General features: G+C 39.1%; 1 protein-coding gene and 1 non-coding gene across 3 annotated transcripts; both read left to right on the forward strand.

The window, feature by feature from the left end:
* On the forward strand, positions 1-27,690 carry POLE2 (DNA polymerase epsilon 2, accessory subunit). 2 transcript variants are annotated; one of them, XM_077761272.1, is made up of 18 exons: positions 1-85; positions 1,802-1,877; positions 4,161-4,238; positions 4,622-4,715; positions 7,723-7,797; positions 10,950-11,033; positions 11,630-11,686; positions 12,132-12,180; positions 12,813-12,881; positions 15,563-15,739; positions 16,607-16,696; positions 16,870-16,924; positions 18,159-18,218; positions 18,306-18,383; positions 20,413-20,521; positions 22,004-22,180; positions 23,969-24,036; positions 27,578-27,690. In XM_077761272.1, the coding sequence occupies exons 2-18, from the start codon at positions 1,813-1,815 to the stop codon at positions 27,594-27,596; spliced, it is 1,404 nt and encodes a 467-aa protein (XP_077617398.1). In that variant the 5' UTR covers positions 1-85; positions 1,802-1,812; the 3' UTR covers positions 27,597-27,690. The 2 variants fall into 2 exon arrangements, with proteins under 2 accessions (XP_077617398.1, XP_077617399.1); XM_077761273.1 differs by having other exon boundaries at positions 18,162-18,218.
* Positions 24,754-24,920, forward strand: LOC144229295 (U1 spliceosomal RNA). Its single transcript, XR_013334441.1, has one exon. It is a non-coding gene; the product is annotated as a U1 spliceosomal RNA (small nuclear RNA).
* Positions 27,691-27,709: the final 19 nt, after the last annotated feature.

The following is a 27,709-nucleotide window of genomic DNA, read 5'->3' on the forward strand; positions in this document are numbered from 1 at the left end:
CTCACAGAAGCCCTTACGCCTATCAGTGAAGTAGAGCTTGAAGATGCGCTGGAAAAGATCATTGATGCTGTTGAAAAGCAACCCTGTAAGTAACAGTTTCCAATAGCTCTTAAATCGTTACTAGAGTTCTACGTTCTCAATTAGATTTGTGGATTTAAGTGGAAGTTGAAGATTCCATATTAAGATTTTCCAGCATTATGAGACACATGCGAGGAAGCACTTCTTCCAAGGGGTAACTTCTAGTTCTGTTGGAACTCAGGACATTCCCCACAGGCTCTTACAGTTCTTCCCCCTCCTGGAGCTGTCACTGCCAGCTTTCCTGCACTTGACTTCTTTTTTTTTATTGTTTATTATTTTATTTACTTATAATTTTTTTAATGTTTATTTTTGAGAGAGAGAGACAGAGTGTGAGCGATGGAGAGGCAGAGAGAGAAAGAGACACAGAATCCGAAGCAGGCTCCAGGCTCTGAGCTGTCAGCACAGAGCCCAACATGAGGCTCAAACTCATGAACCATGAGATCATGGCCTGAGCCAGAGTCAGATGCTTAGCCGAATGAGCCTCCCAGGCACCTCAATGTTTATTTATTTTTGAGGAGGAGAGAGACAAGAGTGTGAGTGGGGGAGGGGTAGAGAGAGAGAAACAGAATCCGAAGCAGGCTCCAGGCTCTGAGCTGTCAGCACAGAGCCCAACGGTCGGGCTCAAACTCACGAAGTGCGAGATCATGACCTGAGCCGAAGTCGGACACTCAACCGACTAAGCCACCCAGGCGCCCCTATGGACTTGACTTCTGATTAAGATCTAGTTTTTACGGTCACATTTGTCTCTCTGTGTACCTTCTACTTTGTCTTACATAGGTTTGGTACTCCTAAAAGTTTGGGGGAAATAAAGTTGATGCTGAAGTTGGACACTTAACCAACTGAGCCACCTAGGCACCCATCCCCCCCGTTAAGATATGAACATATGAACAACAATCTATGCATAAGGACATCTAATCTACTGAAATAATGCTTGTAAAGTCCTGAGCATAGTGTCACACTTTTACTAAGGGCTTAATAAGTGGTAGCTATTATAATTGTTACTATCACGCCTATGGAAACATAGCAATTGTGATAGAAAGTTATACTAATGTAACCTTCTTAGTATATGTGCTGCAGAAGTGAGCACCTAAGGTAACCTCTTAATCCTAGGAGTTTACAGAAGTGTTTGCATAACTGAATTTATGTTATTAAACAGTATTTAGAAAAGTAAGGCATTTGACTTCTATTATAATATTACAAGTGTCTTTGAGTGTAGAAGATTAAGGTTTTTGAGATACAGCTTTTGTTATTGTTCTGACCTAACCCATTTTTTGTCATAAAAACGATGTAATGAGAGTCTCAGGGTTAGTGTTTGCAGATTATTTTAAGGGAAAAAGCCACCNGGAATTGTGATAGAAAGTTATACTAATGTAACCTTCTTAGTATATGTGCTGCAGAAGTGAGCACCTAAGGTAACCTCTTAATCCTAGGAGTTTACAGAAGTGTTTGCATAACTGAATTTATGTTATTAAACAGTATTTAGAAAAGTAAGGCATTTGACTTCTATTATAATATTACAAGTGTCTTTGAGTGTAGAAGATTAAGGTTTTTGAGATACAGCTTTTGTTATTGTTCTGACCTAACCCATTTTTTGTCATAAAAACGATGTAATGAGAGTCTCAGGGTTAGTGTTTGCAGATTATTTTAAGGGAAAAAGCCACCTGTGGAAATAAGTAACTTTTATGCCTGTTTCTAAAATTTGACTTTGAAATTCTCTTTTCAGTGTCATCAAACATGATTGAACGACCTATAGTGGAAGCAGCAGTCCAGGAATGCAGTCAGTCTGTAGATGAAACTATGTATGTGGATAAAATGAACTCTTCCCCCCTGCTGGAGATGTCATTAAGTGCTTATTTTAAATTATTTTCTTGGGAAATAATTAGTGGTCAGCATTTCTACAGTGGTTATTTCTTTAGTATTTCTTTTTAACTCATAGTTTGTATTATAAACCTCATTAAATGACTCATCTTTACTATTTTTTCCCTGAGACTTGAGATTACAGTATTGTTTATGCCACTACCAACTTTTGCCACTACCCATCTGATCTGACTTTATATTCTGTATGGTATTTGTGGATTGAATTGAATATTTAGACATATACTTTGCTTTTGCTCTTAGGATTGAATATTTAGACATATACTTTGCTTTTGCTCTTAGGAAAGCATTCAGCGACGTATGTTGGGTCACATGGTGAATGGCAAAGAGGGTGGAACCTTAGTCCACTAAGTCATGCCATTACAGCTTACAAATTTATATGGCAATAATTTTTCTGAGTTTTATTTCCATCTTTCCTCTTTTGATGTCTATTTATTTTTGAGAGAGAGAAAGAGAGAGCAGGGTAGGGGAGAAGGGAGGAGGGGACAGAGTTTCTAAAGTGGGCTCTGCATAGACAGCAGAGAACCCTTTACAGGGCTCGAACTCACAAACTTCAAGATTACAACCTCAGCCTAAGTCCGACACTTAACTGACTGAGCCACCGAGGAGCCCTTCCTTTGTTCCTTTGAATATAATATGGCTTTCTAAATTCGACAGGGTTTAACTGGGAGGAAAACAACTGGGGAAATGGACAGAGTATTAACTTTTTAACAGTTTTTTCCTCTTTGAGGCAATGGAGATCATTGACAGGAGTCGTTACCTTATTAGTATTGCTAAGGCAACAAAGAAATTGAAGAATTTTAATTTTAACTTTGCAAATTCATTATTTAAGATATTAGAGTACAGTGACGTGCCCCTAAAGCCATCAAGAGAAATTCAAAATGATTGTATGGAAGTGTAAGGATTATAATCAAAATAAGCATTGAGTTAACTTTTTTTCTGTCTAGATGCCACAGTTAGCCAATGTAGAGGCAGGCTAAAAGGTAAATAGTCTTTGCAACATTAGTTGTTAGAAAGTTACAATATTATCACATAAGAGAGGCTTTCATTTTTATAGATGAAGAGGTGGAGTGACACTAGATCTATCCACTAGAAAATGGCAGACTATTCTTGGAACCTAGGTTTTCTTCATAAGTCCACCAGTTCTCGGCTATTCCACGCTAAGTGCCACCATCAGTGCAGCAAGAACGTTTTTGACCATATTCAGTCTGGGAGATAAATAACATTTTAGGGAAGATTTTTTTTAGGTTGGAATATTTATACAATAGTGCTGTGAGTTTTTTAAAAACCTCTTTCAAATGTGGTTATGTTGTTAACACTATCTGAAAATAAGTTATTTTGTTGAATTTCCTTCTCTAACACTGTGTCAAGGATATGGCCAGTATTTGGGGGGTTCTTTTTCTATTTTATGCCTGGTTCCTGGGACTTTTGTATAATATTTTGGATTAGAAAATTGTTGGAAATGAATCGTATTCTTTAATAATATTATAACTCATAAAAGTAGTACCCATAGGGAGAGACTTCTTTTAAGGCATAACTAGTATACATACATGTTCCTTGTCAACAGATGACATTCTTAATTAGAAGTTAACTTGATTAGGGGCACCTGGTTGGCTCAGTCAGTTGAGCATTCTGACTCTTGATTTTGGCTCAGGTCATGGTCCCAGGGTCGTGGGATTGAGCCCTGCATGGGGCTCTGCACTGAGCTTGGAGCCTGCTTAAGATTCTCTCTCTCTCTTCCTCTGTATCCTTCCTCCACTCGTGTGTGCTCTCTCTCTCAAAATTAAAAAAAAGTTAGCCTGATTTTTTTTTTTCTGGAGATATTGGCAACACTTTCTTGTATCTGAGAAGATAATTTTACCCCCATATTATGACACTATAAGAAATTGTGGGGCGCCTGGGTGACTCAGTTGGTTGAGCTTCCAACCCTTGGTGTCGGCTTGGGTCATGATCTCATGGTTCGTGGGATCAAGTCCCCTGTTGGGCTCTGTGCTGACAGTGGAGTCCGCTTGGGATTCTCTCTCTACCTCTCTGCTCCTCCTCTACTCTCTCGCTCTCTCTCAAAATAAATAAACTTAAAAAAATGTGTGTATGACCTGTGGAAAGTACATTTGTATGCCATAAGATTATAATGCAAGTTTTTATGCTCACCTAGAATTGTTATGTCTTAGTAAATCAGATCTGTGTTTTTGTGGGATGTTTTTCAGGGAACATATTTTCAATATCATAGGAGCATTTGATATTCCACGCTTTGTGTACAGTTCAGAAAGAAAAAAATTTCTTCCGTAAGTATATCATCTATTGATTTTAAGCTAATTTCATTAAAAAAAATTTTTTTAAATATTTTATTTATTTTGAGAGAGAGATAGAGACAGCGTGAGCAGGGGAGGGTCAGAGAGAGAGGGAGTCACAGAATCCGAAGATAGGCTCCAGGCTTTGAGCTGGCTGTCAGCACAGAGCTCGACACAGGGCTCGAAACCACGAACCATGAGATCATGACCTGAGCCGAAGTTGGCTGCTTAACCGACTGAGCCACTCAGGCGCTCTGATTTTAAGCTAATTTCACATAGACATTTCTTGCAAAAGGTGTACAGCCCATGATCCATTTTTAGCCTATCTTTGTGTATGTACTGTGATAGTTATAAATAGGCATTCCTTTTTTTTCTAGTCTATTAATGACCAACCACCCTGCACCAAATGTATTTGGAACAGCAAGAGATAAAGCAGAGTTGTTTCGTGAACGATATACCATTTTGCACCAGGTAAGCTGAGGGTAGAAAACGAGACTCCTTAAGTTTAGGTAAGATTCAGAGTTAATTAAAGGATGAAATTTTGTGACCCAAAGTTTGTCATTTGATAGACTGTTATTGGCCTGTGTTTGAGACCGGATGGAGGATATAGTCAGCAATTAACAATTGTGATGATAAAAATAGAGCTAACATTCATTACCTGCTTTTAACATGCTGAGCACTGTTCAGCACGTTACAGACATTACTCACCTCATTTAATCATCACAACATCAGTGTGAGACCTAGATAAATTTAGGAAGTTGACCAAAGATCATATAAAGTTAAGTACAGACAGAATTTGAATCCAGTTTATCTGACTCTGGAGCCTGGCTTTTGCCTTCTACACTGTACTAGCTTCTCGCAGTTTACAGTCTATGAAGTTAAAGATGTTTGCACAAACAAGATATAAAGTAGAATTTTATGTGCTGTAAAAGAGATATAAACAGAATGTATTCATTGGGAAAATCAGGGCCTTGGGCTGATTTTTAAAAAAATCAAATCAGGGCTTTGATTTTTAAAAAAATTTTTTTAATGTTTATTTTTGAGAGAGAGAGAGAGAGAGAGACAGACAGACAGCGTGAGTGGGGAAGAGGCAGAGTGGAAGACACAGAATCCGAAGCAGGCTCCAGGCTCTGAGCACAGACAGGGCGACCGCACTGGAGCAGCGGAAGCCATCATTCACGATGACAGAGTGGATGTGAAGGGGAAGGCAGAGAGTAAAGACTCAAAGATGATTAAGGTTTTGAGTCTGAGAGAGTAGGACAGTAGACTAATATGGTAAGAGATAAGAAAAAGAGAATGTTTGGGGAAGATGACTCAGATTAAAACAGCCGGTACTGTTTTACACATTTTTGAATTAAGGTTGCCAGCAGGAAATCAGGTGAAAAGTACATATATTGCTCAAGAAAGAGATGTAGGCAGACAGATTTAGGGGACAACTGCCCAGAGGAGGAACTGCAGGGATGGGTGAGACCCTATGAGAAGGAGAGAAGCCAGTGGGGAGAGAAGGGAAGAGAGGAGAATTGGGGGGCCAGGGTAGTGGTATACAGCAGAAGCTTAAGAAGGTTTTAAGGACAGGATGGTCAGCGTGAGTAAGCTCTGCAAAAGGATGAAGAGAGCGAGCCCTGAGGATGCCTGTCCTCTCCTGCTTCCATCTACATAATGTTGCCAGATCAGTCTTCCTTGATGTGTAGCTCTGGTATCGTCATGATTTTGCACAGAAGTCTTTCAAGGAGGTTGCTGCCTTTTGAATTAAATACAAATTTTACTTAGTGTTTGAGATCTTCCACCGCACCTTTTTGGCCCAAATCTCTACTTTTCCTCTAATCATACCGTGCTGGAGCCAAAAATGAAATACATAATTCTTCTTTCTTCTCCTTCTTCTGTAACTTTGCTTATACTGTTCACTCTCTGGACTGCTCTTCTGTCTTTTCTCTGCTATTGAAACCCTCCTAACCTTCTCAAATTCCTCCTCTTTTCTGAAACTCTTCTTTTTTTTTTTTAAATTTTTTTTTTTTTNCGCCCCTGAAACTCTTCTTGATGAGTCGGATGCAGTCTCTTCCTACTTTAAAGCACTGACCATGTCGGTCTGTCTTCTACCTTATTTACTGGAGTTGGACCTGCCTTGTGTTCAGGGTGCTTATTCCCATTATCAGACACTCCTTGTGTATTTTGTCTGCCATGTTTGCTTGGCACAATGCTTTTCATAGAGAAGATGCTCAAGGAAATACCACATTTCTTTTTTCTTTCTTTCTAAAAATTAGATTTTAAAGCCAATCATATTATTTTGAGTGTGTCACTTAACCCTTCTGAGCCTCATTTTTTCTTACCTGTGAAATAAAAGGGTTGCATTTTAGTCCATTCACATTTTTATTACAAGTTAGCTTCTGAAAGCAAATATGATGTTACTATTATCCTACTTCAATATCTTTGTTTTCCATCGTCTATCAGATATACTTCCAGGCTTAGCATATAAAGTCAGTATTGTCAGGGCTCTTCAATTGGAAGTTACAGAAACTGTAACCGACTAAAACAGAAAGAGACATTTATTGGCTTGTGGTGAGGTCTAGAGGTCCACCAGTTTCAAGCATGGCTGGATCCAGGATTTCCCACGTCTTGAGGCATCCAGCTGTCTCCATCTCTTAGCAGTTTTATAAAAATTGATTTTACTTTCAAACACATTCTCCCTATGAGATGACAGAGGCCCCTTGTAGCCTCAGCAGCACTTGGAAAGAGAGTTCCTTTTTTCTGGTAGTTGTAGCAAAAGACTCTTAGTGGCTCTTAGCTTGAGCCTGGACCATTCACTGGCCAAGAGATGGGGTACTTTTTCACTGGGCCTATTTACAGAAGGGGGAAGAGACACCAGCCTCGCCTAAACCACATGGACCACAGTGGGGCAGGGGACATGGTTCCCTAAATAGAGGCTCTGGCTAATCACCTGGCTTATCTGACATTCTGCTTTGTGTACCTCAGAAGCCAACTATCCTCAACTTTGCATCACTTCTCAAATACTCCTTTACTCTTGTCTTTCTTGTGACACATCCTTCCCTCTGCCTGAAATGTCTCATCTCAGCCTCATTCGATTTCTTACCAGCAAAGTCTTATTTATCACTTAGGATTGGATTAAATGCCCCCTTTTGCCTGGGGTCTCTTGTTGTATGGTGGCCCTTTTCTTTCTCACAAACCCCTGTGCTTTCAGGATAACATGTGGTTTATTGTGTTCATATCCTCATCCCAGAGTGTAGTGCTGGCAGCTATACAATAGAGCTTTTTCTTTAAAAAACCTTCTTTGAAATAATTTTCTTATTTTCAAAATTACATTTCTAGGTATTTGTATATTAAAATATGTGGGCTTTCAAATTTGCCGAGAATAGGCAATAGTAACATTAGTTTAAGGACAGGGTTTTGACAGAGTACTATTTTAATGAATTTTCGTTTAAAATGTCTGATTCAGTAATTCATGACTCTTTCTGTTTTATAGAGGACCCACAGACATGAATTATTTACTCCTCCAGTGATAGGTTCTCATCCTGATGAAACCGGAAGCAAATTCCAGGTTAGTTATCTAAGGGGTGTAAGTGTACAAGTTAAATATTTGTTGCTTAATTCTTACTTATTGAAATTTAAATGAGAATGGCTCATTGGTAACTTAAGTTTAGTCGGCTCATTGACCTGTGCATTCTCACTGTTGAGAAAGACCAGCCTCCATGTCCTGGGTCCTGCAAATCTCTACTAGAAGGTACCACTTCCTTCTTTTGGACAGGCCCTGGGACACCTAGCTGGCTTGGTTGGTTAAGTGCTTGACTCTTGATCTCAGCTCAGGTCTTGATCTCAGGGTCATGAGTTCAAGGCCTGCATTGGGCTCTGCACTGGGCGTGAAGCCTCCTTAAAAAAAAAAAGCAGCGGGGAGGGCAGGTCCTGAGACTGTGGTAGCCCCCAGACAGTCTCTGGCCACCAGCGCAGGTCCCTAGTTCCTCTGGTCCATTTGCTGGATATGACACTGGCTTTCTAACCAACTCTCAACATTACCCTTCCTGCTCTCACTCAAACTCCAAAATCCTGGTCCCTGTCCAGCCCATCTCTGTAGTGACCACCCCACACTTAACGCATCTAAAATGTGCTCTGTCTGTTGGAGTAAAAAATTTACTTAAGGCACTAAGGAAATACCGTTTATAGGATAAATGAGATAGCACAAACAGGCCACAGGGCTGCTGGGGCCTGAGGAAGAGGAGGGAGGGAGAATGTTTTCTGTCACACGTGCTCCTTCCACTCTTGTACTCCTGTGCCCTTTGTTCACTTGTTCCAGCAACACACCTAGTCACTGTCGCCCGTCTGTGGCTTTATTCTCTCTCAGCACACAGAGCCCTGCCGGGGGACAGTCCTTTGCTACTGCCAGGCCCTGCCATTTCTCTGAGGTTCCTTATAGATTGTGAAGAGGCCCAGCCTCTATAAGGTTCATTACATTCTCTGCCATGACAGATCAGAAGTCATGATGATGAGTAGGCTGATAGACACTAAAACAGTAATACTGCATAATGCGCAAATAATGTTTGATGGTAGCACCATAGGGAGAAAACACTTATAGTGTTTGACAGTTTCTGCTTTTGACTTTTATTATTTTTTAATGTTTTCTTTCTTTCTGAGAGAGAGAAATAAAACGTCTGACTTTGGCTCAGGTCATGATCTCACAGCTTGTGAGTTCGAGCCCTGCGTCAGGCTCTGTGCTGACAGCTCAGAGCCCGGAGCCTGCTTCAGATTCTGTGTCTCCCTCTCTCTCTCTGCCCCTCCCTCGCTCACACTCAGTCTCTCTCTCAAAAATAAATAAAGATTAAAAAAATTTTAAAAAACAAACAAACAGGGGCGCTTGGGTGGCTCAGTCAGTTGAATGTCCGACTTCAGCTCCAGTCATGATCTTGCCGTTCCAAGTTTGAGCCCCACATCAGGCTCTGTGCTGACAGCTCAGAGCCGGGAGCCTATTTCAGATTCTATGTCTTCTTCGCCCCTCCCCCACTCATGCTCTGTCTCTCTCTCTCTCTCTCTCTCTCTCAAAAATAAGTAAACATTAAAAAACAATGAAAAAACAAATGTTAGTAGTAATCACTACTACTATTATGGGTTGATTATATATGACTGTTTCTTCCTTTTCTATAGTTTTAAATTTTTTGAATAGTAAACAGGCATTATTTGTAACAAAGAACATATTTTACAGATGAAAGAAGCTTCACTTGGTAATTCCTATAAAAATGAAAAATTATACACTGTTTCATTCAGCAATTCTCTTTCTGGAATTTGTAGAAGTATGTCCAACAGGCATACCCACGCACTAGGCCAAGAGAGGTGCAAGAAACATTAAGCACTGTTTTTACTATCAGAAAACTGAGCAACATGTCCTTTAATAGTAATTTGGTGACATAAATTATAGTATATAAACTATAGATATCTATATCCATTAAAAAGAATGAAACATATCTGTACAGAGTTAAATAGAATGATCTCTAAGAGATAATAAATTTAAAAAGTTAAGTTGTATAAAACACAAAAAATGTGGCTTAATCTTTGCAAACAAGACAAAAACTGTGTTTATAAATTATATATGTGTGTATTAACATATATGTAGGATTATGTCTAGTGAAGCATCAGAAAGGGTTTTTTTAAATGGTGCCCCAATTGTTACTACCTTTAACTTAATGATAAAAATATAGTGGTCAGATTGAGAATGTAAATAATAATGACAGCCCTTTGAAATGCTGGTATAACTTTTTAAATAGCTCACTAATTTTAAGATATATTGACCAAATAAATAAATAAAATGTATATTATTTTCTGTATTTTAAAGGTGAATGTACTTATCATTATTCAGAATATAGTAGTCCCTCTTTATCCAAGGGGGTATGTTCCAGTGATGCTTTAAAGCACAGATAGCACCAAAACCTCTATATCCTATGTTTATTCCTCTACATATATATCCGTGATAAAGCTTAATTTATAAATTAGGCACAATAAGAGATTAACAACAACAATAATAAAATAAAACAATTATAACAATATACTATAATAAAGGTTATGTGAATGTGGTGTCTCTGTCAAAATATCTTGCTGTACTATACTCACTTTACGATGATGTGAGATGATGAAATGGCTACATAATGAGATGGGAAGGATGTAAACTTGACATAGCTTTAGACTACTATGGACCATCTGCTTCCAGATCACGGTTGACAGAGGGCAACTGAAATTATGAAAAGCAAAACTGGATAAGGTGGAACCTCCTGTGATATGGGATGAAACTTCATTGCCAAGAGCCTGAGTTGGTATTTTAGCTTTTTATAGGATAAATTATATTTTGAGTTTTATTTGATTTTCTACTCTAAAGTAGGTATAAATACTGAAATGCGCACCCACAGTTCACTTGTTTTTTTTTAATGTTTTATTTATTTTTGAGAGAGAGAGAGACAGCGTGAGCAGGGAAGTGTCAGAGAGAGAGACACACACAGACTCTCAAGCAGGCTCCAGGCTCCAAGCTAGCTGCCAGCACAGAGCCCGATGCAGGGCTCGAACCCTTGAACTGCGAGATCATGACCTGAGCCGAAGTCAGATGCTCAACCAACTGAGCCACCCAGGCGCCCCAGAGTTCACTTATTTATAAAGAGTAGTTTCTTCAAAGGACGAATTTTCAGACTTTAAGAATTTATTTTGTCTCATTTTAAGCTTAAAACGGTAGAAACCCTATTGGGCAGTACAACCAAAATTGGAGACGTGATTGTTCTTGGAATGATAACCCAGTTAAAAGAGGTAAGTTAAACTTAATAACCATCATACTGTTTCAGCCTTTAGACTGATGAAATGTCAGTTCCGTATAGCATTTCTGCAGAAGGTATAGGGATGTAGTCTTCACTGAAGGCTCCTGCCTCAGTTACCAAGTAGCCTTTGCATCTGCATTTGGTTTCCTGAGTAGACATCAGGAAGGAGTATCTTCGACAGGCCACCAGTTTGCATAGCCTGAAATTAGTGTGACCTGTGCTTGAACTGAGAGTACTGAGTTTCTGAACAACCAAGGTTGCAGACCACATCCTACTCCCTCAAAGAAGGACACTGTTGACTCTCTTAGGTATAGGCACCTGGTGAGGCCCATATGGCCGCCACCAAGCGTCCCTCTTTATCTGCAGAGATCATTCTCCACGTACCTGTGAGGAGTCTCAGTCTCCATTAAGTGACTAATCTGAGGCTACCAGACTAGCAAATGGAAAGGCCTGGACCAGGAATTGCTAGTTTTGAAAAATCCACTGTACTTTACTATATTCTGTTGTCAAAGTTGTCAGTATTTTAATTATTTTGTCAGAGTATCCATTATTACATAAATGTGGACATATTTCTTTTAACTTTTTTAGGGAAAATTTTTTCTGGAAGATCCTACGGGAACAGTACAACTGGATCTTAGTAAAGCTATATCCTTTATTCTTAAAAATTTTTTAAATTATGTTATATGAGTTGGGGATATTGATTGATTATATATCATTCTCAAGTTAATCTACTTGGTTTTCTATTGTATCTTACATATGGTAATGATGCAGGAACCAGACATTATCCTAGCCAGAGATAAAAAACAAAACAAAACATTAATTCTCCCTTATTTGGAGAATCCAAGCAAATCAGTGAGGAAGTTTATAACATGCTAAGAATGATCTGAACAGACATTATTACCAAGCTACATCTTAGAATCAGACATGGCAAAATTTAAACCTAAAATTTTTTAAGCTATGATCTATTCACAGTTTCAGATGTGCAGCCTTTGAATTTATTAGTTAGAAGTCCTTTGGGCCCAGAATGTATGTTGACTTTATCACCACCTCAAGCATAGAAATAGAATTATTTTTCTCAACCGTTGTGTACCAGTTCCACAGTGGTTTATACACAGAGTCATGCTTTGTCTTAGCAGAAGGTAAGTCAGTATACTTTTTTGCTGTCCTCCTCATCATTCTATAATAAAACCATTTCTACATTGGCTAAAATGTAGTAACATGATATAATTTGGGAGAACATTGTTTACAAAAGCATACTTTTGACAACATTAACTGAGACTGGTGATGGGCCTGGGGTTTCTTTTTGGGGTGATAAAAATATTCTGAAATTAGTGGTGACGGTTGTACAACTTGTGAATATACTAAAAATTACTGAATGCTATACTTTAAAGGGTGAAATGTAATGATGTGTGAATTACGTCTTAGCAAAATTGACAAAAAAACACAAAACATTTTACATAGAGTCATAAAATGAAACATTTCCCAATCTTTGTACCTTGTCTCTGTACTCTAACATGTATTGTGATATTAAAAAGTGAAAAGTTTTACTTCTGAATCTGTTTCTATTTCATGACTTTTTTTAAAATAGAGAACTGAGATTGCCTTTGGATCTGAAGCTGTTATGTAGCTCAGTGGGACTGGCAACCTCTGTAGTTAGTTGAAAGAAGATGAGACAGTAACTTAGCGTTACTGCTTTGTGTTCAGTGCTTCCTTCCTTTCAAACAAGGAGAAATGGACAAATGAAAGTGATTTGTTACTTATCTTTTTTCAGGTTGGTTTGAAGATCAGGTGTTCCATGTCAATGCCTTCGGATTTCCACCCACTGAACCCTCTAGTACTACTAGGTATAAAATGTTTGGCTAGGGGCGCCTGGGTGGCTTAGTCGGTTAAGCGTCCGACTTTCGCTTAGGTCATGATCTCGCGGTTTGTGGGTTCGAGCCCCGCGTCGGGCTCTGTGCTGACTGCCAGCTCAGAGCCTGGAGCCTGTTTCAGTCTGTGACTCCCTCTCTCTCTGACCCTCCCCTGCTCACGCTGTCTCTCTCTCTCTCTCTCCCTCTCTCCTAGAAATAAATAAAACATTAAAAAATAAATAAATAAATAACATAAAATGTTTGGCTAAGGCCCTACAGAAATTTTGTAATACTGGCTGTAGTGACTGTAAGAGTGTGTATCATATGTCAGTTATTCAGGCTTTGTGTCAGAATGTAAGAGTAATAGAAAGTTAGAGCTGGAAGACTGGGCTGTATGTGAATCAGAAAACTAACACATTGATTATTCTCATCTCCCTACCTTGGCTTTCATGGGAAAGATTTCCAGTCTTCCTGCCTAGCTTATCTATGGGGTTGATTAGAAGTTCAACTGAGATAAGAGATAGGAAAACACTTAATATAAAGCCTTATTTTTCTATTAATGATTAAAAGTTACAAGAGGCAGATTAAAAAGCTCTTTAATGTAAACAAAAGCATCATAATGTTAGAGCTATTCCCAAGGGACCTTCTGTGAGACGAGAGAGTTCCCTGTCATCAGGGTTTTTAAAAATTTTTTAAATTTTTAATGTTTATTTTTGAAGGAGAGAGGGACAGAGCATGAGCAGGGGAGTGTGGCAGAGAGAAAGGGAGACACTGCATCCAAAGCTGGCTCCAGGCTCTGAGCTGTCAGCACAGAGGCTGACGTGGGGTTCGAACTCATGAGCTGTGAGATCATGACCTGAGCTGAATCCGGACGCTTAATGACCAAGCCACCCAGGTGCCCATCACTCTGGTTTTTGAGCAGAGGCTAAATGATGGTGTAAAAGTTGTAGCTGGTGGCCTGTGGGTTGAATGTAGTCTAAAGAGCGTTCTTTCTTTTTTTCCCCTTTGAGGTATTAAAACACATTTTGTTTCATTGTTTAAAAATTAAGAGATTTCTCATAAAAGTCTAGATTTCTGTTTCCTCTTGAACACCCAGATCTGGCAACATGGTTCTGAATTCTCCCCCAGCTACCACTCTACTGCAGTGATCGCCTTCTTTGGGCAGGGTATGTCGGTGCACCCTAGCTCCTATCTAGGAGGCCTCAGCTGGTCGCTGCTTTGTTATTTACTATTCCCTTCCTGAAGCCTGTGAGCATTTGAGTTTGCTACCTCTGGGGGAATTAAATCTTCTAATCTTGAGATTCTGTCTACAGTAATAGAGATTTCAAGAAGCATAAGAATTAAGATTTTAGTCCTAGTATACCTGTATAAAATCAAGGTCCACAGGCCACATTTGCTGGCTGGGAGTTACTGTCAGGGCCACTTCTCTTCCTGTTGAAGTAATCTATGGGAAAGTGCTGGTCATGCAAATGAGGACACAGCCCTCATCAAACCAGCTCACTTTTAAGTGAATGCCTTAAGTGCCAGTTTGTGGCTTTTTACAACATGGTAGGTTTTCTTTGGGATATATTTAAAGCAAAATTGCTGTTGTTTTTGACATTTTCTTTTCATGTAGGCTTCAAAATTACTGTTTTGGAATGAGAGGTATAATCAAGAAAGCTGGCCATGAGCAGTAACCATTCTGTTGCAGCCTCACGCAGAGCCTGCCAGAGGGTGGAGACGATAGGGGGCAGTGCAGAGTAGCGCACGAAACTCCGATCCTGGTTCTTGGACAGGGTCTGAAACTGAGCACTTGCACCTGTTAACTGGGACGAGCAGCAGACAAATCACTTAACCCTCCTGAACCTCATTTCTTTCTCTTTTGTAAAATACAGAAAATAGAATCTCCCAAGATGAAGTTTTTTTTTTTTTTTTAAGGATTTAGGATTATAATGTGAGATATGTTTATATATGTACATAATTTACTTAGGAACCACATAATATATCCATCCCTCCATCCATCCACCCAAGGAGAGTGTTTCTTTTTATGCATGACTTACACATGTTTATATCTTTTTTTTTTGACGTTAATAATGGACACATAGGTTGCTTTCTAACCTCCAGATTTTCATAATTCTGCCATGTAGGTGAGTCTTTATAGACCTCAGAACAAATTTCTAAATGTGGAATTCTTTGGTTAAATGGTTAGTACTTACTTGGGGCACTAGATATTGTTTAAATCAAATGCCCATTCCTCCTACTTTTAATTACATAAGAAGCTACAATTTATTTTAATGCTTGCTTTAGTCAGTTTTAAAAGACACGGAAACAGCCAATTAAGTATTTATTCACTGCTTCTATATTTCTTTCTTATTTTAGGACATTTAAATAAACTTGTTTGCGTTTTAAGTGCTACAAATAATACATTTTCATGGTACTATTTACACTGATGGGAAAATAACCTCAGGTGGAAGGAAACTAAATTTGTAAAATTATTAGAAAAACATCTCCAACATGGGGTGCCTGGCTGGCTCTGTCTGGAGCGTTTGGCTCTTGATCTTGGGGTTGTGGGTTTGAGCTCCATGTTGGGCATAGAGATTACTTAAAAATAAAATCTTTAAGAAAAAAAAAGAGAAAGGAAAGCATCTCCAACAGAATATACAATAGCAACTAATAATTATGTCATAATTACCTAGGGCATACTATGGAAATGTTAATTTTTTTGGAGGACCTTCTAATACATCTGTGAAGACTTCTGCAAAACTAAAACAACTAGAAGAAGAGAATAAAGATGCTATGTTTGTGTTTGTATCTGACGTTTGGTTAGACCAAGGAGAAGTGTTGGCAAAACTTCACACCATGTTTTCTGGTGGGTGCCATTCTTTTCTATCCTTTTAAACTCGTATGAGGGGTCATGTCCTAAAACTAAATTGTTAAAAATGTATCTTTTTGAGTAGTCCATTTTCTTGTAAATGTTGATTCAGCAGTGAGATATTTTCAATGAGTCCATCTTAAAAACGTAAATTTTTACATTTGAAAAATAACTGTGTGTGCATGCGTGTATTTATGAGAAATAAGAATTAGTCCTAAGTATAGCATGGATAAGTAAGAATGGACAAGAGCTTGGGGTTGGAGTCTGACAGAACTGGGTTTATTTATTTATTTTTTAAAATGTTTATTTATTTATTTTGAGGATGGTAGGGAGAGAGAATGCTTAGCAGGCTCTACGCTGTCAGGGCAGAGCCCATGTCAGGGCTGGATCTCATGAACCTGGTGATCATGACCTGAGCTGAAACCAAGAAATCATATGCTCAACTGACTGAGCCACTCAGGTGCCCCAGAACTGGGTTTAAATTGCAGCTTGATACCTTGGGCAGGTTACTTAATCTCTCTCTCAGTTTATAGGGATGTTATGAGAATCAGTCTATTACAGGGACTGGCATATAGTAAGTGTTCAATAAATGGGCAGTATTGTTACTATTATTTAAAAGTAATGGTTATTAAAATAAATTATTATTAAACTAGTAAGTTATTAAAAACTCATGGTTAGGGGCTCCTGGCAGGCTCAGTGAAGCATGTGACTCTTGATCCTCAGGGTCATAAATTCAAGCCCCATGTTGGGCCTAAAGTTTATTTAGGAAACAAAGTAAATGAAAGAAAAACCTCATGGCTAAAGGGTTTTTAATCTGATTTCTAGACTAGAAAAGTGATATTCATCTTATTTTCTTATTTTTAGGTTATTCACCAGCACCTCCAACCTGCTTTATTCTGTGTGGTAATTTTTCATCTGCACCATATGGAAAAAATCAAGTTCAAGCTTTGAAAGGTATTGAAGGTCTATTGAATAGATGTTTCTACATTTATATAAATGAAATTGATAAGAAATGATCTATAATATTTTAATTTTATTTAAAAGATAGAGTTATATCTAATCAAATATAATTTGACTTTTATGTGCATTACATGCAAGTGAAATTTAATGTCCCTTTAAAATTTTAGATTCCTTAAAAACTTTGGCAGACATAATATGTGAATATCCAAATATCCACCAAAGGTAATGATTTCTACTGCTATATTTTTAAACTTTTTTTTAGAAAAACGAGATGAATTCTGTTTGATTTCCATGATTATTAAATGAACGGAATTAAAATTTGAGAAAATTAGTATGCTAAGATAAAATTATCCTGACATCATGATAATGTATGTTATACTGTGCTAGAGATTTATAGTGAAAAATATTGAAAAGGAAGAGTGATACTTTCAACTATATTTTTAATATCTTGGTGACAGTACTTTTTTAGAGCTATGCTTTCCAATAGGATAGTCACTAGCCACATGTGTCTCTTTAAATTAAAAAAAATTTTTAACGTTTATTTATTATTGAGAGACAGAGAGAGACAGAGCTTGAGCAGGGGAGGGGCAGAGAGAGAGGGAGACATAGAATCTGAAGCAGGCTCCCGGCTCTGAGCTGTTAGCATAGAGCTTGACAAGGAGCTCAAACCCACAAACTGCAAGATCATGACCCTAGCCAAAGTCGGACACTTAACCGACTGAGCCACCCAGCCGCCCCAAAATTTAAAGTTAAATTATTTAGAGGTGCTTGGGTGGCTCAGCCAGTGTCCAGACTCTTGTGTCCAGACTCTTGATTTCGGCTGAGGTCATGATCTCACCATTGTGAGACTGAGCCCTGGGGCTCTGTGCTGGTGGTGGAGCTTGCTTAAGATTTTTTTTCCCTCTACCCCCACCCCTTTCTTCTCAAGCTCACATGAGCACCCTGCCTCCTTCTCTCTCTCTTTCAAAAAGTTAAAGTTTAATAGGGGCGCCTGAGTGGCTCAGTCGGTTAAGGTCTGACTTCGGCTCAGGTCATGATCTCTTGGTTTGTGGGTTGGAGCCCCACTTTGGGCTCTGTGCTGATAGCTCAGGGCCTAGAGGCTGCTTCAGATTCTGTGTCTCCCTCTCTCTCTGCCCGTCCCCCACTGATGCTCTGTCTCCCTCTCAAAAATAAATAAATACTAAAACAATTTTTTTAGGTTAAATATAATTTAAACACTAGCCACAGTTCAAGTACTCAATAACTGGACAGTACAGATAAAGACGTTTCCATCACTGTAAAAAAATCTGTTGGACAGTGGTAGCCTGGAGACTTTTATTAGTTCATTTATTAAAATGCGTGGAATTTAAAAAATATTAAAAATGTATCATTTAGTTCAAGGTAGTAATTTGTCTTTAGACTACTGGATAGTATTGCAATAATTTTTTTTAATGAATTATATTGAATTTTGCTACAGTAGTCGTTTTGTGTTTGTTCCTGGTCCAGAGGATCCTGGATTTGGTTCCATTTTACCAAGGTAAGTTGTGTTTAGATTCTTCTAACAGTTAAAAGTATTTTGTCAAATTTGAAAATATATTCTGTACCACATAAATTATTTTTATAGGCCACCACTTGCTGAAAGCATCACTGACGAATTCAGACAAAGAGTACCATTTTCAGTTTTTACTACTAATCCTTGCAGGTAAATATTACCATCTTGTGTTAACGCTTTTCTTCCTTTCATTTCAAAATTAACTTGCTTCTTTTTTTTAAATCTTTTTTTTTTTTAACTTTTTTTAATGTTTTATTTATTTCTAGGAGAGAGAGAGAGAGACAGCTTGAGCAGGGGAGGGTCAGAGAGAGAGGGAGTCACAGACTGAAACAGGCTCCAGGCTCTGAGCTGGCAGTCAGCACAGAGCCCGACGCGGGGCCCGAACTCACGAACCGCGAGATCATGACCTAAGCGAAAGTCGGACGCTTAACCGACTAAGCCACCCAGGCGCCCCAAAATTAACTTGCTTCTTAAACTTTGTCTCTGAACTTTCACTATTCTGAGGTAAACATAAAGAGAAAATTTGTCATTATTTTAGGTTTCTCAAAACTTTAAAAATATTTTATCACTGGGCAACTGGGTGGCTCAGTTGGTTAAACGTCCGACTTCAGCTCAGGTCATGATCTCACGGTTTGTGGTTTGAGCCCCATGTCAGGCTCTCTGCTGTCAGGGAAGAGCCTGCCTTGGGATTCTCTCTCCCTTTCTCTCTGACCCTCCCTGACTTGTGCTTTCTCTCTCAAAATAAATAAATTAATTAAATTAAAAATTTTTTATCACTATTGAATTCACTAATAATGAATTTAGAAGCTGAAAAACAGATGGAGATTTAAAAATCAATATTCTCATTACACATGGAAGAATGAAACAGATTATGTATTTACTGCACATGCCGCTCACCGTAATCAGAGGCTTTTACCCCGAGTCCTTGGGTCTCCTCTCTTTTCTGCCTATATTTACTCCTTTGGTGACCTTAGTCACTCCCAAAGCTTTCAGTACCATCTGTGTATTGACAACTCACACATTCATTTATAGCTTCAACTCCAGCCTTTCTCCCAGACTGCGGGCTCGTACATCCAGACACCTGCTCACCATCCCCCTGTGGGCATCTGTAGACAACCTCACACTGACCTTCTTCCCACCCATGTCAGCTCCCAACCTGTTCTGTACCCTTCCTCATCAGAGTTCACGGCACCTCTGTCCTTCCAGTCGCTCAGGCCAAAACCGTTTGGGTTTCTCTCACATGCAGTGTTACAGGAAGTCCTTCAAAAATGTGAAGGAAGACCAAACTATACGCAGAATCTGGCCCCCTCTCACCACGTCCGCCTCTGTGACCCTCTACCATCTGCTCTCGCCTGGATTACTGTAATAGCCTCCTCGTTGGTCTCGAGCTTCTACCCCTGCCCATCTGTAGTCTGTTCTTAACGCTGTGTCACAGTGATCCTTTGACACCTACGCATGTCACGTCCTCCTTATTGATCCTGAAAGATGGGACCGCCTCATGCCATTCAGTGACAGCCCGTATCCTTGCAGAGGTAGTCAGGGCCCTGCACGATCTCGCCTCCTATTCCGCTCCTCTCTTCCTCATTTATTCCAGTCACTACAGCCTCCTTTCTGTTCCTAGACGCGCCAGGCATGCGCCGTCTCGGGGCCTCGGCTGTGGCGGCTCCCTCTGCCTGTCCTGCCTTCCTCCTTTGCCTGCAGTGTTCTTCCTCTGCGTATCTGCTTGACTGTCTCACCTCCTGCACGTCTCTGCTCAAATCAGACTCCATTATCAGCCCTACCTGTTTTCATCATCCTATTTAATACTCCGGCCATCTGGCCCTGCTTTCCTCACAAATGATCCCTGATAGCCTCTTTTTCTTTTCCGCATACACTTAGTCCTCTCCCAGCATCCCATATAATTATCATGCTTATTGATTATTTTCTTTGACTGTCCTCCTCCCATTAGAATATAAACTGCATCAGGGCTGGGATCTTTTTGTTTTGTTCACTCATCCTTATGACAGTGCTGGACACATACGGAGAGCTCAGTAAATCACTATCAAACAGATGGAAGGATAGATTCTAGCCGGATTTTTGCTGTGGTAAACGATGGGAAGTGGGAACGGCTTTGTATCATAAAACATTTTGCCTTTTAAACTGTCTCCTATTTTTTGTTCAACTACTGTTTTCATTTCAGAATTCAGTACTGTACACAAGAAATTATTGTCTTCCGTGAGGACTTAGTGAATAAAATGTGCAGAAACTGTGTCCGCTTTCCTAGTAGCAATTTGGATATTCCTAATCATGTAAGTTAAGAGTCTTCTTTATTGGGGCGCCTGGGTGGCTCAGTCTGTTAAGCATCCGACTACGGCTCAGGTCATGATCTCACAGTTCGTGGGTTCGAGCCCTGCGTCGGGCTCTGTGCTGACAGCTAGCTCAGAGCCCGAAGTCTGCTTCAGATTCTGTGTCTCCCTCTCTCTCTGACCCTCCCTGCTCACACTGTCTCTCTCGCTCTCTCAGAAATAAATAAAACATTTAAAAAAATTTTTTTAAAAGTCTTCTTTATTAAGCTATCTTAAGTGTTTCGTTATATAAAGTCCTGTTAAGCCACTTAACGATTTGCCCTTTTATGTTTGTTTATGGTTCAAAATACTTTTGCCAGTAAGTTAATTTTTGTTACTCCGTCAGTGTTTCTCAACTTTCTCACTGAGGTATGCACTAATGGGCAGAGGGAACCCCAGAATGAACCGGAAATGCCTTTGAGTCTTCCTGTTTTGCCTTAAAACTCCTACATCTTACATTGTACTTCAAAATATATGTGTATTTGTTTTAAAAAATGTTCACCCCGGGGCACTTGGGTGGCTCAGTTGGTTAAGCATCCAACTTCAGGTCAGGTCATGATCTCACGGTTCATGAGTTTGAGCCCCACGTCGGGTTCTGTGCTGACAGCTCAGAGGCTGGAGCTGAGGGCCTGCTTCAGATTCTGTGTCTCCTCTCTCTGACCCTGTCTCGCTCCTTCTGTCTCTCAAAAATAAAGTAAACGTGGGGCGCCTGGGTGGCTTAGTCGGTTAAGCGTCCGACTTTCGCCTAGGTCATGATCTCACGGTTCGTGGGTTCAAGCCCCGCATCGGGCTCTGTCCTGACTGCTGGCTCAGAGCCTGGAGCCTGTTTCAGTCTGTGACTCCCTCTCTCTCTGACCCTCCCCTGCTCACGCTGTCTCTCTCTCTCTCCTAGAAATAAATAAAACATTAAAAAAAAAAAGTAAACATTAAAAAAATTTTTTTAATGTTCACCTCATCACGTTTATTATTTTATATGATCTGTCCACATCAGGTGGGTGTGTAATGTTTACTTATAGCTTCAGAGTTCCCTCCTCCCTGTACCATGTGCCACTCTCATGCACCACTTTGGGAAATGTGGAACTACATCTTATAGAGCATTTTTAGTATTTATTATTTAGAATTTATTATTTAGTATTTAGAAATTATTTTTAGACGAACATAATTATAATAACTGAGCTGATTATACAGTTAAAAGTACAATTGTTCCAATATGACTACTTTGGGGGAGTAGCTTTTATGATAACTTACACATTTTTTTCTAAAACCCAGGAGAGCTAATTTCATTTCGTATCAGTGTTTCCCACAGTTCTGTGATTTAAACTTCTCCTAATTGTTTCTCAAGTTTTCTGAGTCCTTCTGGTGATTGATATTTAATCTAAAATTATTTGTTAGCAATTTTAACTCGAACAAATGAGCTGAAGCTTGTTTTATATCATTCTTTTGTAGTTTGTAAAGACGATCTTATCCCAAGGACACCTGGCCCCTCTACCCCTGTACGTCTGCCCAGTATACTGGGCATATGACTACGCCCTGAGAGTGTACCCTGTGCCTGATCTCCTGGTCATTGCAGACAAATACGATCCTTTCACTGTGACCAATACAGAATGCCTCTGCATGAACCCGGTAAGAATATCATCAACGTTATATGGGTGTAGTTTGTCAAGACTGGAGTGTTATTTCTTTAAAGTAAAAAATTTAGTAAAATCACTGTTGGGAGTAAAAATATGCTAGTAATGAAACACTGAATCAATTTGGTACACACAGAAAGTTCTTCCAAGTTTCAGGATAGCATGTGACTATAAGGTAATGTGACTTAAAAAAAATACACCGAAGCTAATAAATCCAAATGAGTATTTTTCCCCTTCAAACTAACTTACCTTACAATTCCTTTCTGGGAATTGCTTTCAGAGCCTGCATCTCATTCTTTTTAAATATATTAATGTCCTTTGTGGATGATTTTAAACTGTTGGAAATGTGTGCAGGTCCCAGAAGCCTAAGCTGGATGAATGTGGGAATTCTTACCGCAATACAGTTTCTACAGAAGTAGAATTGCCTTTTCAAATCTGGGGAATTACATATATGGAAACCAACTTGACAATAAACTATTTAAGAAAACAAACAGACAAAAAACAAATTTGGGGAATTACTGAATAAACATTGTTGATGTGATACAGACTATCTTCAATAGTGATTTTTAATCTATATGCTTCTTTGATTCTTGTCAATTTTAGACCTTAATACTTTTTTGTTTCATCCAGGCCATTTCTAGAAACATCATGACTTACTATTGGTTACCGCTTTCCTCACTCATTTATTTTTTCCAGCTTCCTCTAAGACAGGGTTTCTTACCCCTGGAACTGTTGACATTTTGAACCAAAGAATTTTTTGTCGGGGAGCACTGTCCTGTGCGTTGGAAGGCTACTTAGCAGCATCCTTGGCCCCTCCCCACTAGGTGCCAGTAGCAACCCCCCGTTTTAACAGTGGGAAATGCGTCGGGATGTTTGCCAAATGTCCCCTGGGGGACAAAATTTTCTGTGGTTGAGAACTGCTCTGAGGAGGGGCACAGTCAATGAATTTGGTTTCACTGTTGGAAATTTGTGGCCTGATTTTGTTTAGAATCTTTATTCACTTTTCCAATATTCTTTCACAAAGGAGACTATTTCTTTACTTAAATTCTACTCTTTGGGTGTTCTCGTAGTTAATGCTTTGTTTGATAACACCTTATTTCTTAATTTTTCCACTTTCTCATCTGGTAGGCCAGTAAACAGCCCCCTTCTACACCATCATTATGTCTTTTTTTTTTTTTTTAACCTTATTTATATCTTTTGGGCAAGCCCAAAACTTGCCTTTGACATTGCTTCATCCCTTCTTGATACTTACTCATACTAATGAATGCCTGCAGTGGGCCAGACATTGAGTTGGTGCCAGGGACACAGACATTCAAACAAAAAGACCGTTTCTGCCCTAGAGTTTAGTAGTGGACAAGTTGTGGGATTACTGCTCAGTTGCTTTGGGAGCACCTGAGAGGGGAATGAACACAGATTTTTCACTGGAGAGAGAGAGGCAGGAAAGCTTACTTCAACATGATGTTTTAAGTGTCTTATATGCGAATGTAGCATCACACACTACAGTCTTTCTTACACTGAGTAGAGTTACTCCTAAGCATTTCCAGATACTGTTAGTAGAAGACTAAGCAACTTGACTTTTGCTTCAAGTGGAGCCATTTTATAGTAATACCTTCTCTCAACAAAGATCAGGGGGAAAAAATCTGTCTCATGACTTTATAGTCACATCTTATAACTTTATTTTTAAGTCATGAGCAAGGAAATTGATTTTAAAACTTGGATTTTTTTTTTTTTTTTTTTTAAATAAAAGTTGAGTGTTCACTTAAGGACTTTTTTTCTCCCAAAGGGCTCTTTTCCAAGAAGTGGATTTTCATTCAAAGTTTTTTATCCATCCAGTAAGATAGTAGAAGACAGGTAAGTGTGCCCCCAGAAACAGCAAGGAGCAGCTGTCATTTGGCATCGTACTGCTGAAAATCAGATGTCCTGTAGGTGTGCTGAGGTTTTCAAAAGTGTCTGTAATGGTCCTTTGGAATGTTCTAGGCTGGACTTCTGGCCATGCTGTGGGACATAGAATTGTATGTACTTGATGGCACGTTTGTGGTAAAATAGATTCAGAACTGTTTGCTGAGGGATATCTCAGACCAGCTATGTAGGTGGGTTAGTTCTTTTATAGGCTGACTCCTGGTGACATCATTCTTCTGAGAGGTCAGCCCTGCCCTCCACTGGGTTGATTTTCAAAACCTAGGTAATCTGTCTTAAATTGGCAGCAAAGAGGTGGGGTGGGGGAGAACTGGATGTGTGTGTGGTGATGGTGAGGGGTTGGGAGGTTGTCTTGGGAAAAATGAATAATCACCTGGGGCGGGGGCGTGGTTTTCAAAGGGTGATCTATAGACCACCCTCATCCAAATCTTCTGGGATCCTTGTTGAAAATGGTAAGTTTCTGGGTTGTATGGGTGGCTCAGTTGATTTAAGCAACCGACTCTTGATCTCAGTTCAGGTCATGATTTCAGGGTTTGTGAGTTTGAGCCTCTCATCAGGCTCTGTGCTGACCCTGCAGAGCCTGCTTCGGATTATCTGTCTCCCAAAACAAATTAACATTTAAAAACAAAGCAAAACAAAAAAGTTGTGTCTTAACTCACCCTGGCTGAGGACACATACCCTGGTCATGAAGGTGGTTTTCCCAGGCCCAGACTTATCCATTGCACTCCAGATGTGCCAACCCCTGCGATATCCCCGAATGTGGGAAGCCTGGCTGCACAATTTGTGGCAGTGGGAGAATGGGTTTGTGCTCTCCCCGAGGGGTCTAAGATCCTACTCCAGACCTATCAAATGACTCTCTAGTTGTAGAGCCCAGAAATATGAATTATTGACCCTATTTCTCTTGGACTCAGGCATCCTAACATGCGATTTCTCAGTTAATCATATTTTGAAAATGCTCCCACCTTCAGATAAGAACAAGTGACCAAGTAATTGCCTTCCAGGTTCTTGTCAGAAAAAGTAATCTTAAACACACAGCCCAGTTGTCTTTCATTTTCTGGGGGTAATTAACATCTTTATTCAAATAAAAACAAACATGAGTACATGATAAAAATTTCAAACAATGTTTAAAAGTATAAAATTGGAAAGGAAAAATACATATGCTTCCTAACCCTGAAACTGTGATTAACATTAATTCTTACATACTTCTTGAAAACAAAAAGTGCATTGTTTTTGCTGCTCAATACTAATGGAGGATTTAAGTCCATTTGCTTAATGAGATATTGTAAATTTTATTCTTGGATTCATTCATTTGACATATATTTGACTCTTACTGCATTCGAGACACTGCTTAGGTTTTGGAATGAATACAGCCAGACAGATAACTCCCATTAAGGTCTCAGATATTCCAGTCTATTCTATAAGCCCAACAAATGTTTGACTTTACCTAGCCCACACTGAATTCTAAAAAAACCAAAGTGATCTGGAATGCCCTTAGGTAAGAGTAAGCACTTGTCTCTAGTCTCAAGGCTCCCTATTACCTGGATGCCCCTGAGGGCATTTGATTTTGCCATCCCAGGATTAAGTCATCTCTGAGGCATGTCTGCCCGGAGCATATTTTGTTCACTTTCAGAGTGACACTTACTGAACTGAGGTTTGATATGAAAACTTGCTCTGCTGTAAAAACCAGTACTGGGAACTTTCAGCAGATCTCGGGACAAGAGAATTCTGTCTGTCCCAAGTGACTGTTTATGTTTACCTTAGGGGAGACTGAGTCTTTAATCAACTCCCTTTGCTTTAGCTGCTAGGAAGTACAGCCAGATGTGTAGCCCACTTCCATAGCGGCAGAGGAATTACTAGCATTGGCCGCAGCTCTGGCTTCATCTTCTTCTCTGACCTGTATTTCACCCTTGAATTTCCTCATATACTTTTATCTTTTTATTATATCTATCTGTGCAAGCCATTTTATATTCTTTTCTTTAAAAAAAAATGAGTCAGGATATAAGTAAGTAAATCACAATAGGAAACTAACTGATTTATTAATTATGATAGCACAAGACACTTCAGCTACGTTTCTGGTAACGTTGCCTGATTGCCACGCAGAATTGTTTGTGTTCTAAGCACTTTGTACAGAACTCTGTGACAGTTCCTGACATTATTGTATTAGAAGTCACGTGTGCACCCGTCTCCTTAAAAGCTTCTAGCATAGCCTTTGACTTGCAGTTGACGCTCACGGTTAGTTGAGTTGAAATAGTTGGTTCCTTTATTTTCTATGGACTCAGATGCTGAAAAGCTTTGACATGATTTCCAAACTGTAATTTAGTAGTGATAATCGAAGAAATCTTTGCAGTGCTGAATCAAACAGGTTGATGTACATTTATTTTCAAGAGAACAGAAAATAATTTGAAGATATAGTAGAATAATTTGGTCTTCCTGCTAAGTTTCTCTTAAGAAGGAATCATTTGGTAGATTATTTGTGAAATCATATTATAGAGTTAATCACAGAAACTATCGTCAATGTAAATAAGATTAACCCTGTTTCAGCATGTACTCTCACATACAGTTGTTTATTATAACACACAGTATTGACTGGGGCGCCTGGGTGCCTTAGTCGGTTAAGCATCTGACTTCAGCTCAGGTCATGACCTTGCAGTCTGTGGATTCAAGCCCCATATTGGGCTCTATGCTGACAGCTGGGAGCCTGGAGGAGGCTGGGAGCCTGGAGCCTCCTCCAGATTTCCGTGTCTCCCTTTCTCTCTCTCTCTGCCCCTCTCCCGTTCATGGTCGGTCACTTTCTCTCTGACTCTCAAAAATAAATAAACATTAAAAAATTTTAAAAATAAAACACAGTATTGGTGCTGTAGTAGAAAAATAAACATCCATTTTCACACATACTTGGTCAGAAGAAAAAGTGGTGAAAATCTTTATGGAAGGCAATTTGGCAGGATTTCTTAAGACCTAGACTGTATATACCAGCGACTGCATTTTTAGGAATTTACCCTCCAGGTACACTTAGGCTTATGCTTAAAAGCAGGTATTGGTGTTTTTATTGTACGTTCTGTAATAGCAAAACAAACAGTTTAAACGTGTACCCATTTAAATGTGTGTACTTCTTCAGAACTTTTTGAATTTAATTCCAAAGCCTTAAAGGAAGGATTAGTTTAAAAAATCATAAATACACTTATTACTAATTGAAAAAAGGTGGAGAATAGTGTTCATTGTATTCTACCACTTATGCATTTTTAAAGCATATGCCCCAACAATACATGCTTACATATAATGAGACTATCTTTACAAAGACAAATTGCTTCCGGGAGCAGAGATAGACCGTGAGACTGACTGATTTTTCACTGTGTCCTCTTCTAAATTTGGAACAATGTGCATGTAATGACCTATTTTTAAAATTAACTACAACTAAATATTAAAAATGTATAATAAAGTTTCCAAACTATTTAATTTTATGAATTTCTATTTTCAGCAAACTTCAAGGTTTCTGAGATTCTAAGACCATCCGAAGACAGAAAATTCATCAGTTTCTCCTTAATTTTATATTTATGTAATTTTGATAAGTTACAATAAAATTATGATAAACTCTAGAATGTTCTTAAAT

The sequence above is a fragment of the Crocuta crocuta genome, unplaced genomic scaffold (assembly GCF_008692635.1).
Source record: "Crocuta crocuta isolate KB4526 unplaced genomic scaffold, BGI_CrCroc_1.0 scaffold163, whole genome shotgun sequence".
Classification (NCBI taxonomy): Eukaryota; Metazoa; Chordata; class Mammalia; order Carnivora; family Hyaenidae; genus Crocuta; species Crocuta crocuta.

Coding starts and splice junctions, on each gene's coding strand:
- POLE2 (XM_077761272.1), top strand. CDS start 1,813: ATGATTGAACGACCTATAGTGGAAGCAGCAGTCCAGGAATGCAGTCAG. Junction 7,798..10,949: donor AAACCGGAAGCAAATTCCAG/GTTAGTTATCTA, acceptor TCTCATTTTAAG/CTTAAAACGGTAGAAACCCT. Junction 20,522..22,003: donor ATTTGGATATTCCTAATCAT/GTAAGTTAAGAG, acceptor ATTCTTTTGTAG/TTTGTAAAGACGATCTTATC.